This window comes from Saccoglossus kowalevskii, chromosome 1, assembly GCF_978046115.1.
Source record: "Saccoglossus kowalevskii chromosome 1, keSacKowa6.1, whole genome shotgun sequence".
NCBI lineage: Eukaryota > Metazoa > Hemichordata > Enteropneusta > Harrimaniidae > Saccoglossus > Saccoglossus kowalevskii.
This window is the reverse complement of record NC_140641.1, coordinates 12,228,050-12,242,919: the sequence shown is the minus strand read 5'-3', so window position 1 is coordinate 12,242,919 and position 14,870 is coordinate 12,228,050. Positions and strand designations below refer to the sequence as shown.

The window sequence follows — 14,870 nt, the reverse complement described above, 5'->3', positions numbered from 1 at the left end:
TATCACAAAACTAGTATCTGAAGCAGTCGCATGTGATACTTATCGCATTATTCCCCACCGCGTACACATACACACAGCAACTATACAAAATGAAACACACTGTGGTAAGAATTTGGTTTAATTGTTAATAGATGAAAATCAGTAGGAAAAAATCCAATAAAATGTATGTTACTATATATTCAAAACTACCCAAAATATAATTCTGAGATATGAGTAAATTATTTCTTCAAAACCATCACCCAATCAACACCTGTGTAAGACTTCTTTAAAATTCTCCATATGTACCTTGTGTATTATTGGGTATACAAACAGTATTATTGTTCTCTTCGTGTATGATCATTTCATCAATGACTTTAGATTTACAAAATGAGAAAACGGCGAGGTAATTTACAAAATCCTCGGCAAATATCTACCCTCAAATAGAAGAAAGTTAAACTAGTTGCATCCAATCGGATGAAAGATAACTGTGTTTCAATGTAAAGCTTCAAAAACAACAAAAAAATATCACGTAATAATCACTATCGAATTCCAAATAAGTTCTGCCTTTTTAAAAAAAAATTAATCACTTTAAACTTGATGATTTGATTGACAAAGAAATCATGATTCTTGCTTTGTGTTTCGAAAGTGAAATATAAACTAAGCAATAACAAACTAAATCAGTTATTTAATACAAAATATCTATTTCTACACATTTAAGCCAGAGAATTAGCATGATATTACAAGATAAGCACAACACGGACGTATGTAACTTATTCACGGCTGGGCTCAGGCTCGGGTACAATAAAACAAGTCTCGTGTATTCATGATTTGAACGAGGCAACTGGTAAGGCAATTATAAAAAAAACACATTCTGAACATGAAAACTCATGAATTTAGATGTAACGGATATCAATATCGTGATCTTCGTTAATGGCGATATCAATATTATACAACACCATAGTCTGAAAAAAGAAGAACATACACAGTTACGACGATTGGAAATATAAATATACACATGAAAGTACTTCATTGTGTGATTCAATTCAGTGCCAACGGCCACAGACAAAAAATGTTCAAACATGTAGAATATAATAAAATCGCGTTGTCAGAGTAATGCAACGACTATATAATTGGTGTAGTTGTATTATTATATTAAGTTGGTGTGACAATTATGATTTGCTAACTATGTAACGTTGAAGATGTAGGAGATGGAGATCAAATATTACAATATTTTGAGAGGTTTACTTCAACAAATATAAGTCAACATCTTTGACGCACATGACAACCGAAATCTCGTTGAGAACGAGAGAGGAACGGGACTTGACTCTTTCACTCAAAAGTAACTATATATTTTGAAACAGTGAACGAGATGACAGGAATGAATGAAACGCTATTGGAGGGACAAAAGTCATGTGACTCTCTCGCTCCAAACGAGATATCGAAGGCCATTTCTGTAAGATCAATTTATTTCAACACGAAGTCTGAGTTGGTACAGTCCGGGACGAAAAAGACAGAAGAATGCTGCTTACCTTCAGATTGTAAAGAGTATCTGTGAGTTCAACTTGCCAAGGTTGCAACTGTTGATGGTCGACGAACACCTGCCATACATCTTTTCTTACACCTAACATGGTAATGTTCTGTATGATAGGTAGGTAGGGGTCGTCATAACCCCGCCTGTCAGCCACATATGAAATACGATCCTGCGATAAAAAACATTGCCATATTCAGTTTCTTGGGTGAAACAAATAATGATGTGTTTTCGTTTGGGAATCCGTAAATGTGAATATTTTGGGTAAATCTTCCTTAACTAATACTTGTAGACGTACACGTTCGATTCATGATAAATTTGCAAAGATGTGGTCTGTGGTCAATGATAGAATCATGTTCTAATTCAACTTATCGTATCGTTGTCTAAAACCGCCAAGTTAGTATTTTTCAGAGGTTTAAATTGAAGCGGAAAAAATTGGCATTATATCACACAATCAGACAACAATAAATTGAATATCTGAAAACTTGGTATTCTCGGTATTCTGGAAATGACAAGTTAAATTAAACACTTTCGAAGGGTAAAGAGACATTACTATAATTGTTTTGACATACCTCTGTTGCTTCAATTCTTGCGAATATATCGTTCTGATATTCATAAGTGTCTGGAAAGAAATTAAATATTTTACTTAACGGGATTTATATTACGGATAGACAGCCAAATGGCATCCTGAATTTAAATAGCCATAACTCCAAAATTCTGTTTCCAGTGCTTCGGTAAGACCTTTATAGGTAAACATATAACCATGCGTGAACCATGAGTGGCAGTACACTATACATATGAGTTTTTATTAGTATTTGTATTAGCTATCACATACTGATTTGCACACATGATTATGATTAACCCTTGAACGCCATCAGTTTTCTTATCAAATTTTTAACAGTTTTGTGTATTTTTTGTTGATTTTGTATCAAATTTCCAAATTGCCTGCGGGTTTTCGAGAAACAGAACATGGAAATAATTACGCAGATTTATATGACAAAACCTTACTTCTATGTTCAGAGGGTTAATTGTTCAAACCAAATAAGTTTTTTTGGCTATGCACAAGGAAATATTTATTTGATTAGATAAAGAATTATGCTAGACCTTGAACTCTAATGGCCGCCGAGGTCTCCTTAAGAGGGATATAGCAACCAGACTTATTTGTTCCCCTCAAATAGTGACCAATTCCCCCCCCCCCATCAAATGCACTCTCCCATTTACCATAGTTACTTGGACCAGGAGATCAGTGTATGCGATGACGAAGGAGAATGGAGGGGTGAACACAAGTCTCGTGACTCTCCCGCTTTCAACGAGATTTAGGCGGTCATTTATGTTAATTCAAAACGCACTTCATTATTTCCTGAGCTTCGATCACGTTTTTTTTCTTAGTTACGATAATCATATATGTTTACATGCACAAATACTGATAACTAATCAAAATTATTTTTACTATCTCAATAATAACGACAAGCGTGCAAATGGAACACTCACTTCTCGACTCGCCATCATCCCAGAAGAGATCCCCAATGGCCATGCCGTTGCTGTAATCGTAATCTGGTAAAGCTATGATGAGACCCATGCCCATGTAGCGACTGAAATATAGACATAAATAAGGCATCAATAATTATACATTAGTAATAATTTATAAGATAAGAGTATACAACGTAAATATATATAAACTGTGATATACAATAAAGATTTTGAAATCTGCCATTTGCGAGATTTGAATATTATTTTCGTACGCATAGACTGTGCTCTGTGAGAACCACTGCGTTGGTATTACTGTGCCTCCCTTGATGTAGATGGGTATATGGTCAAAGGGCGCATCAACGCTGACATAACGTCTCTGACTTGTCCTAGCAAGTGGGAAGCCCTAATAAAGAACGGTATAAGAATAAATATATTGAGACTAAAATAAATACGGTAAGGTGGTTGGATGGTAAATAGGTCATTAATCCGTAGATTGTTCGATCAAAAATTAAGGATAACAAGTACTTACGGTCCAATAATCGTACCAACGAACGTCTGGAAAGTAAGCATTCACTTTAACTGTGTCCTGATGAGAGAATGGGAAATGAAATAGTTATGGCGTGTATATGCATATAGATGTGCATTCGGCAAATGTTCATGTATATGTTAAGTCAGTACTTACAACATCAAGGACAGGGGCGGCCATAATTGCATCTCCCCACATGAGTTGACGATCAATATCCCATGTGTTGGGGTCATTTGGAAATCTGAAATGTACAAAAACAGTATGATTGATTGATTGATTGAATGAATGAATGATTGATTGATTGATTGATTGATTGATTGATTGATGTACGTGGTCCATACTCTTCTTTAGCTTGTAGTCCACAATAATATCAATGCAATATTATACTCACTGCCCAACTAGAGACCTAATAACAGTTGAACCATTAACATGAGCATGATGGAAAAGCGTGTACAGATAAGGCAGGAAAATATAACGCGTCTCGATGGCTTTCTTAACAGCTATACGGAAGTCGAGACTGAATCGATCAGCCATAGGATCTTGGTCCTGCAAGAAAAATAGTATCATGATTTAAACCCGGATGTATGTCTTTATTATTGTATCTATAAGTTAAAGTGTTAGTAAACAGTGTAAAGCAGAAATCTGTACCTAAGTTTATAAACATATTCTTGAGTGCCGACCAGCTTTCATTCAAATTCCATTATTTGAAGCAACTATAGCTGTGATTTTGAACTTTTTTTTTAAACATAACCACATAAAGATGGCCGAAATATTGTTTTTGCGAGACGAAAACTCAATGGAAAAACAGTTATTAGAGCCGCTCTAAAACCTCTTACGAAAACGTCTTCTAAATATTCTCATAAGATCCTTCATTATTTTGGCGATACTAATATTACTTGAATAGTTTTCAATTTATTCAAAAGTTACAGGCATTACACAAGTTTTGTTTTGTGTCTTTCATTGGTCACAAAACCTTGGCATAGAAAGATTCACATTTTTAACTACATTTTTGTACAATTCCAATGGAATCATAGTTCCTATAAGAATATGTCAGACGTTCTTATAAGATTCCTATCAGACAAGTATTAAAAGTCATATACGAATACTAAAGAAATTAGAACACTGAATCAGGTTATATGTTTTATTTAAGATTTATACACTTAGTATATTGTTTTAAAGGAAAGTGGAATAAGAAGTACAATTTTATTTTCAAAACCTCACAATTGTTTGTCTCTCACTTATTACTAAACAGTATTCAAGTACATACTAGTATATTACACATACAATATTTTGTACATGGTGATAATCATTTAAATTTTGTTTTAAATTCGTGGACAATTACTATAAAAATACTATTGGAATTATTCCTATATGAATGTCATTTTATTCCTGTAGTATTTCTATGAGAATACTTATAGTATTGAATTCTTTTCTTTAGGTACTAGCCGTCCGTTAAGATTCCTATATAATAGTCCTATAATAACTGCCTTTTCTTTAGGATGCTATAGTACAGTCTATGGGACTTTGCTGACCTATAACACACAATGCCACGTCTTTGTACATGTATCTGCTGTAAATGTGGGAACTTCGGCACTTATGTCATACGCCTGAGCGCCTTGTTAAAAGACAAGCTGTACTTACCAGTTCGTCGCGCACGTTGTGATTTCTAGCAAATGGATAAAACATTCCAAGTTGATGCCAACGAAGACACATCTGTTCGTATGCCTCCCCAAAATATCCACAGATATTCGCACCAACCTGCAAAAAAATACAACCATAATACACATGAATGTTCGTTACTCGCATGTTTGTATTAGCTGACGCTTTATTTCATCGACAGGCATATTGCCGATACACCTTTCCAATAAATCGCGCCCTCTAGCGGCCACCCACTTCTGTGACGTCAAATGGCGTAGATTTGAATAGTTTAGTCGTTCGTGATTTAGAATCTTTCGATAACAATATTTATATTGGCGAGCGATCACAGATCAAGACAATATCGACATTGAGAGCGGCGCCATTTACTCCCATTTACGTCACAGAAGCATTTCGTCGCTGAGGGCGCGACTTATATGGCAGATGTTGAAGTTCCGACCGTTAAACAGATTTGTGAAGTACTTACGTATGGAATACCAAACAGTCCGAACTCCAATACGCCTGTAAAAAAAAAATAGGCATGGTGAAGTGTATGAAGTCGGTCACGAGTTGTCATTTGTTTTGAGAATGTTTTAATTGGGATCAGGTTAAATATAAACAACTTTGGTGCTTGAACTTGAATTCGAACTCACGAGAATATGGGAAATCAATTAGTGGAGTAACATTTATGAGATGTGTTTATGTTTTCTTGAAAATGTCCTTCCTATGACTGTAAATAGTGCATCTTTTTATCTTCGAGTGGTTTACATCACATGTTTGACTCACTTACCGATGAGTGAGTGGTGCAAGTCCGCCCATGTAGCCATATTGTCTCCTAGCCAATGGCCAGCATACGCTCCGGTTCCAGGGAAGGCTGATCTGGTTATAATAATACCACGTTTTCCTGGTTCAGCGTCACGGTATGCACTGTCAATAAATTGTTATTATATTTAATAAGACAGTAATCACTACGTACAAATTATTGTATCTCACCGGGGACGTGTCGATGAAATGGGTTCTGTTTTTAGGATTTTAGTAGGTGCCAAATACGGGTTATATTTGTGATAGTGATGTACATATATATGTATAACCATTTTCCTTTTTGGTATGCATGTCCCAATTTCCTTTAGAACATCAAGTTCAATATATATTCAATACATACACCAGTCTAGTACCTTAACAAATCTCTAATTTTAAATATATTGTAACCCTTAAATTATACCTAAGCAAGAATAAAGCCCCCCCCCGGTGTCACCTAGATCACTTACTCGTGCGCTGTCACTGCCATCTGATGCCCATACATGCTATGCAAGTTATAATGTCGATCGCTTGACTGTGTTGAATCCATACATATTGTTCTGTCCCACATTCGACGGTCGTGCATATCTAAATAGAAGAGGAGAAACACACGCACACATCCATTAATAGTCATCGTAACATTTATGTGTTTACAAGAAGGCAGCTTGAAGATGAACTTAGAGTTGCAGATATGCATATACTAGAAGAACTAAATTGTAGTAGATCGGATGAATTTCATGATATCATCATATTTCCTGGAATATCATATTGAAATCGTGAAAAAGCAGATACTTACATCGAGGTACATACACAGGATAGTTCCAATCGTTTCTCCAACAGGAATATCGAGCGCCATGACGGAAGTTGTCTGGTTCGTTTGATTTCTGTGTTGTTGTTTTTTTTTAAAAAAGATAAAAACGATCATCTGTAATGGTGACATTATCTACAATTTCTATCCCGGTTGACAATGAACTAGAAGGGTCACTAAAGCTGTATCCCAAAGCTGTTGGGGTGAACATTTGTATTATTATACCAAATAAATCTTGAATCAAAAATTGTGGCACACAATCGTGCATAACAGTCACCCTGTAGAGTAGAGTCGAACCCCGGGGGTTATGGCCTTTCAGCTTGGTAGAGGAGCAATGATTAACTTTTTGTGGGCTTTATCATCAACGCTTGTTTTTATCTCAATTGTTTTATGAACTAGTATAATTTCAGTATGTACAGCTTGTCGAAAAACTACTTTTATAAACACATGCGGTGTGATCCTGTGCGCTTCCTAGGGGTTCAGTCGTACACAAGACGACGTTCCACAGTTTGATTATGTCAATATTATTCTTTTTCAACATACATAATATTTAGACATAATGGCAAAAACACACAGAATACATAGCAAACTCACGGTACCACGCCCCGAGTGCCTCACAGCCACGATTCATCGACTCTATAGAGGGACGAACAAGGCATGCGCAGACTGAATGTCTTAATTTGACAGAAAAAATCATGCGAAATGCCTACAAAATTATAGCATTTTCTCAATTGAAATATCCATATAAACTAGTGCAGACAAACAGTCATATTACAAACATTGCCACGTACCGTGTCCCTTGACAGATTATTAGCGTAAATCCATAGAGGTAGACTTTAGAAAATCATGATGTCAGGTAGATATCATGATTTGAATAATGTCCACCCACAATGCGCGAAACTGATTGCCTGCAATGGTCATGAGATATAACAAAATATAATATAAAACTACTTACCAGCCACATGCCATCAAACTTAACAAGACTGTAAAACTTTTTGACTTCATCTTTATAAAATGCCTGGCCAGCTGAACTGTCAAAGTCAGGATAAGCCACCCATCCAGGCCAAGACTAAAAATAAAAATCACGTAAATGCCGCGAAAAGTGCGTTCATAATAATGCTTAAGCTTGTGTGTTGAGTATGTGTCATGTTCCGGGTCGCCGATGAAGAACTGCATTATGGGAATTCACTCCTACCACCTCTATATTCTGCTCGGTAGTCAACCGTAAACTAAACCCTGTAGTTATTTTTTTCCAAAGATATCACACATACTTAGTATACTAAGAATAGTTGCCTGAGTCACGACGTCGTAGCAGCTTGCAATGTTCGGTGTGAGGCGGGGAAATCGCGGTAATAAGAATGCATAATACGACCCACTACCTTACCTCTCCTTCTAACACAGTCTCGTTGTCGGGTCTCGTGATAAAAGCGTTCAATCGTATTCCTTCTTGGTAGGGTTCATATTGGATATAGGCATCTACAGCTATACCTGGGTTCTGGGAACAGTAAAACAAAGTTACAATCCTCTTGAAAGCCTCCCGCGATTCGTGAAAAATTCTTGCGATAAAACAACGAACCTAATAATTGTCCATTATATCTAAGAAACAAACTTGTTGGTCTGCTTAACAAAAAGATAAAGTGAATAAACTTACGAAAACAAGGACGGCGTGGTAGCCGTATCGATGGAGAATGTTTTCAACATAATCGTTTAAGTTGGAAAATTGTGATGCCAAGGTGAATTCCAGATGCTGATCTAAGTAGTCATTGTCAGCAAACTGGGCATCCTGTGTGGTAATATAATGTCAGTAAATACATAATCAATACAGTCCGTCTACGTAATCAATATAATCTGTTTACGTAATCAATATAGTTCGTCTACGTAATCAATATAATCTGTTTACGTAATCAATATAGTTCGTCTACGTAATCAATATAATCTGTTTACGTAATCAATATAGTTCGTCTACGTAATCAATATAATCTGTTTACGTAATCAATATAGTTCGTCTACGTAATCAATATAAACCGTCTACGTAGTAAATTTTTAATGTCTTCAGAATTTATTTATCGTGTCGCATCCTATTCGATTCTATCATATCATATCGAATTCTATTCTATTCTATTCTATTCTATTCTATTCTATTCTATTCTATTCTATTCTATTCTATTCTATTCTATTCTATTCTATTCTATTCTATTCTATTCTATTCTATTCTATTTTAATGTACTTACAAAGGGCATTCCTCCCAATCTGTTTCTGTCGGCAATGTACTTCATTCGATCAGTGCTATCGTAACCCCAACGGGAAAGATGGAAACCGAGTGCCCAATATGGTGGCATCACTGGGCAGCCAACTGCCTGAAATTGCGAGTGAATCAAATAAAGAGGTTATGAACAACTACTATGTAAACTCCATATTGGAATGTGAAAACAATATACTGTATATAGAACATTTACCACTCCATATTGTTCAGCAACATTTTCCGGAGTTGGTCCAAAGAAAAACCAGAAGTCCAGAACCCCTCCCGTGGTCCGATATGTTATTGATGGAAGTGGTGTCAACGTTGCCTCTGAAAAAAGGTAAAATATGATGAATTTACTGTGTTGTAAAATAATGTTTGGCTGCGTGTACGCCCTCTTACGACAATAAAAAATAAACAGCGCCAGCGCATGACACTTACTTTTTTTTAGTATTTAATACTTAGAGTGTAAATAAAGAAGTCGAGTCTTTTCTGTTCTTGATTTCCCTTTTCAGCGCTAATTTATCCACGAATATTTAACTATTTAAATTGCCACAGCAATTCATTCTGTTCGATGTGGATAACAGGCAAAGTATAAAACACGTGTCAAACACGAAATTTGAACACACTGCACGTGTGACGCTTTGAATGTTTGTTTAATTTTTATTTTATTTTATTTTAAATTAATTGCAAATGTGACCTAAACGCAGAGCGTAGCCGTGTGCCTCCTCGGCTTGGCCTCGTCTGTTGCTTTTTTTTTCTTACCCATTGCATTACTGTTCACCAGTAGAACGCCGTGTGCATTACCGTCGTTTTCCACCACCATGTAGTACGGGAATTGTCCGTATAAATTCTGTCCTAGATCCTGAGAAAAGGAAAATTATTTTTAGTATGTCGCAGAATATAATTCACCAAACATTATTCCAGTGTTTAATTTGCAATACCAGATACGGGCGTAGTTTTTATATATTTAAACACAGTCCCTCTATAGATAAATAGATAGATAGATAGATAGATAGATAGATAGAGGGACTGTGATTTAAAACTTGACATCTGTGTCAGGACATGTGATGTAATTATGCAAATGCATGCATGCATGTGTTAAGGCCGTGAACGTGAAACTGGACAACCGTAACGCCAATCCAGCAAACGCGTTGCATGATGGGAACTTTTACTTACATCAGGAAATGCATTCCTTGCGAACATGGCCCATACATGCCATGTGTCGAGATTCTTCTGTGTTTTGTCTAACATGTGCTGGAAGTTGTCGTGTCTGTGTTCTCCCAAACCGTAGATGTTTTCGGAAGGTAATCTGGCAGACATCGTGATGTATTGATCAGCGAAGTAGAACCCACCGAGTGACGTGTTGAAACTAATAGATAAAAATAAGACGGTTTCTTAAAATGGCGACAACGCGAAGTAGGCAATCATTTCAATGATATTCGTCACTATGATCAATGTATTAAAATCGAGTATTTAAAGTGACAATCTGGATAAACTTAATAATAAGTCTAATTATAAAACAGTATACTGCGCATCATAAAAACGCTTTAATTGGAAGGAAAACAAAGCAGAAGTTCTTCGATGAAGCGAACTATCCCTAACGTATAAGTGAATCAAGGACGCATACAGACTGAGTTTTTCATTGACTACACCATGCTCGCCACAAAAACAACGCGATATATCTTACTACATAAATATTTTTTGTCTGTAAAAATAAAATATTAAACATAATTATTTGATTTACTACTGAACAAAATGTCATGTGGCACTCACATCTTTATTTGTTCGATGAAACAATGAAATACTCTAAGACGCATGTGCGCTGATTATGTCGGTATTTACTGCACATGCGCATTAGTATATTATTATACAGTATGCTGTAAATCAATATTTTAAGTATAGGATAAATTATAATCCAATTTGGGCATCGACTTCCTGCAGTATACAGCAATATTTGAAAAAAAATTCTTAACCAACTTAAAGGTATGTGCCATTTTAGACTGCATCAGCACATGCACGCATAAATTAAAAATATATACATGCATTTGGCAATATTCCAGAAATGATAAAGATCTGACTCTGAGATAAGCGCATGCCTATACCTATTGATATGAAGTGGAATGGATTGGTGTGGCATGCAATAACAGTGATCACGTGGTCAGACAAATATGGCGGATGTTTAGAAAACAAACGAGTCATTGTAATACTACCTGAAAACTAGTCACATGATCGAATTAACAAAAACTACAATATCGACATTCCACTGAAAAATAGCAGATATACATACGTATGATCGAAATCACGAAATTTGGTGAATTACCATGTACTTTTTTTTTTTTACTTTAAGTGATGTTATTTCAAGCGTGCGTGCTAAAACCTATCAATATATACGGGGCATACTCACACTACTTGATCCGTAACCCTTCTTTTGATCTGCAGTGTGAACGGTTCCTTGGTGTAGTCTACGGCATATACAGGGAACTGGGCGATAGTTGTGGTGAGGGGCAAAGTAATGGGTGGTTCGTATCGCTTCCATCCGGGATCGTAGAACTGAAACATGATTGATTTGACACATTATTTAAAGAACGAAAAACAAGTAATTTTAAGCGACATTTTCCCATATTGTTCGTATATGATACATACTCCCGGAATATTGCCTTCTTATTTACGAAGCGAGATTGGTACTCGCCGAATAGAGAGAGACGTGGGTGGTTATTGACACTTGTAACCAACAAGCCAATATTAGCCATGACGCTTGAATTATAACTTAAAAAACGGCGGATAAAATAATCAACGAATATCTTCGAAATAAAATAGGTTTATTGAAGCATTATGAGTGTGTGTTCTGAATGTTGCAATCCAGTGGAAGTGGCAGTGGTACTATTTGATTCCAATGTCATCAACTTTGTATTGAATCACTATGTATGTATGTATTTTACGACAATACCATTTGTAATAGCGAACACCTAATGGGGTTATCGTTCTTTCTGGAGTTATTATTTCACAGATAACAAATCTTTCATCAATCTATTTAAAATAGTTCCCCCATTACGAAATTTAACGTGATGGAAACAATATACAGACGTAGTCTCCATGTAAACGACTTTAGTGTCGTATTCTAGCGAGAGACCATTTTATTGCCAAGTTATTGCTGAATTGTCTTCTAATAACATTAATTCTTAGTATTTTTGACTACTATTTGTGTTTTAAAGCTTACGACGTGGACAATATTGGATTCCTTCAACTCGTTGTTTTTGAGCCTGTGTTGACTGGTTGAATTTATACGTGATACGATGTAGTCATTTAACGTCACATGTCGATAATGTGGCTCAATTGTTGACCCCCCCCCCCCCCAACGTTGAAATTCAAACATGTACATATTCGCATGTACATATTACACATACGGTACTAGCTAGACTGGTATAATTGTGCACATTTGTTTTTTTTGTCTGGCTATTCTATAATGTCAAGAAATCCCATTATACTTAAAAGACACTTCAAATGGTGAAGTTTACAAGCACAAGAACACAAATCAAACGACCAATCGTTTATTCGTCAGGTCATTTGTAATCATAGATTAAAACTCAGATAAGAGTTTAAGAATTGTAAAAATGGTTTGAACTAGTATAAATCAATTATTAGCATTATTGAACTGTATTTATTTTATCATGTTTTAATTTTCAATTGCTTCGAGAATTTGCAGCATTCTTTTTTAGGCGCAAACAAAATGAACACGGGAATAATTCATGCTATCGCATTTAAATAAATGACCAGCGTCCACGATGGATGTCAATTGCCGTCAGTTCAACCTCGCGCGATTAAAGAATATGATGGTCAGGGATTTATTGGTAACATGAGATTTGGACATCACATGATGTCAAAAGTTTAATCTTCATACATGAACCAATCATATTACTGGGATTATTATTACATGTATATCTACAATTATCACACTATTATTATTATTTTATTAATTATGATTATTTGTTTTCACAAAATGTGAGTTTTTAGAAATTGGTAACGTTCTGGTGAACCGATGATCCACCTTCAGTCGCGCGTACATTACCATTTGGCAAATATGTAAAACGTTTAAAAAAAACAGGTTTATACTAGTTATAGTACACATAATAATCCCGACTGAGGACAGTCGTGTTTTTGCAGCCACCTGAATATAAAGTTAATGAATAACTCCGTGTCAGTCGGTTTCTATCGCCAACCCCGCACTGACCTCACCTGCTGAAATAGGCAGCCATGATGGAAACGCTTACCGCGCAAATCGCCATTAACCATTGTCGTTTTCTGATTTCTACTTTTTCGAATGAAGTTTTCAAAAACGCATAAGTTGTGATCATTATTACCGAGATACTATTTGTGGGTTGCTGTTCATTTAAATTCTGTGTTAGCTTTTTTTTCTTGGAGCCGTTGGAATTCAGCTGCCAGGTCAATATTTACATATTCCACTGCACTCCGAATTGCACGTATGACGTTTTTTTACAACGTGTAAAAATGGCCAAAGAATAACGGGTTATAATGTTTAATCTTCAATTCTACTAAGGTTTCTCTTTCTGTATTTTATTTGAATATTTTACACACTTGAACAGTTTTAACATTGACAAATTAAAAGCAATTTTTACTTATTTTACATTAAGTCGAGTAAAATTCGTAGATTGCGACATATAATATAATTAGTTGTTTTTTGTTTGTGTTTTATATGTGTCGGTACTCACCTTCACGCGTAGTCTTTCGTTGGTCTGCATCTCGATGTCCAAACGCAGCCGCCATATTTCACCGCCGTATACCCTAGGCGTAATTCTTCTGAACAAATCAAACTGGTATCCAGAAACAGTTTTTCGAGGTTCTCCTTCGAGGTTATAGCCAGTGTTAAGCGCCATAAAACACGATGGCGCTCGGGTCGTCGACTGTCTCCAGCAGCATCCTCTCTTAAGACACTTATACCAGTTTGGTGTGGGATCCTCAGGGTAGCAGTCGATTTTCTCCTCTTCCATCATAACGGGACATACAGGGTCTTCCCATCGCCATGAGAAATATGGCGCTGAATACTCTAAAACGAACGGTATCAAAATACCACAAAACATACCAAAAAGAAGCACGAGTGTTACGACCCACACCCATGTTCTGTTTTTGTCTTCATCGTCCTTACTGTATTGGTTCGACGATTTCCGTTGGCCGTCCGCCATGTTTGACGTTGAATTCCAACGGCAATTTGTGGACGAAAATTAAAATGGCTCTTCACTGAGCTCGTTTAACAGGTGCCGTTACCCGCCCAGAGTGCTCTCTGTTCAACAATTATTAACCAGACATTGTTTATTCAATTCGTCATACCGTATCGGAGTTGCGATCATTAATACGTTAACTATTAAATTATCGCGTTGTTGACTTGCAATATATGGACTTTGGTATTTTCAGTTGAGATGGCAATTTCAAAGCCACTTAACTTTCTTGAGATCTTTTTTCGTGTTAATATCCTCTATTGTTCCGCTGTTTTATGTCTTTTCATACATACTTTTCGTATTTCGCTACTTGTTTGAGAGTATGCGATTGTTTTCTCGGGCTCGTACCAGGCCACCCACACACCAAATACGCACATACAGCGTGCTTGGGTCACTTAGGGTCACGATATCATGACTTAAGTATGAATCGGACACAACCTCCCCCTTATTTCCCTTCAGTAATTATGACTAATCACCACTCCTACGTACATTTTATGTATTGATATCAAAACAAGTTAGAAAGAACTAATTTATTCATAAAACCATTTGTTTTAAACATGAGTTGTTATTATTTTTGTTTATTGGTGATTAAAAGCGATGACAGATCTCGGTGTGCTGAGCCGAAGTCAAAGAACGAAAAGAACCCTCTTAAT

The 14,870-nt window shown here is 36.1% G+C and overlaps 1 protein-coding gene across 1 annotated transcript; it reads right to left on the bottom strand.

Moving 5' to 3' along the window:
* Positions 1–644: 644 nt before the first annotated feature.
* Positions 645–14,272, bottom strand: LOC100367906 (sucrase-isomaltase, intestinal-like). Its single transcript, XM_085498831.1, has 22 exons — positions 13,714–14,272; positions 11,391–11,536; positions 10,163–10,355; positions 9,749–9,848; positions 9,201–9,313; positions 8,976–9,101; positions 8,396–8,527; positions 8,129–8,239; positions 7,700–7,813; positions 6,733–6,820; positions 6,407–6,524; positions 5,929–6,065; positions 5,626–5,660; positions 5,145–5,261; positions 3,895–4,049; positions 3,660–3,744; positions 3,507–3,563; positions 3,250–3,380; positions 2,999–3,099; positions 2,080–2,129; positions 1,509–1,679; positions 645–941 (listed from the first exon to the last, which is right to left on the bottom strand). Exons 1-22 carry the CDS (start codon positions 14,182–14,184, stop codon positions 873–875), a joined length of 2,820 nt encoding a protein of 939 aa, XP_085354957.1. The 5' UTR covers positions 14,185–14,272; the 3' UTR covers positions 645–872.
* Between the last annotated feature and the right edge of the window lie 598 nt (positions 14,273–14,870).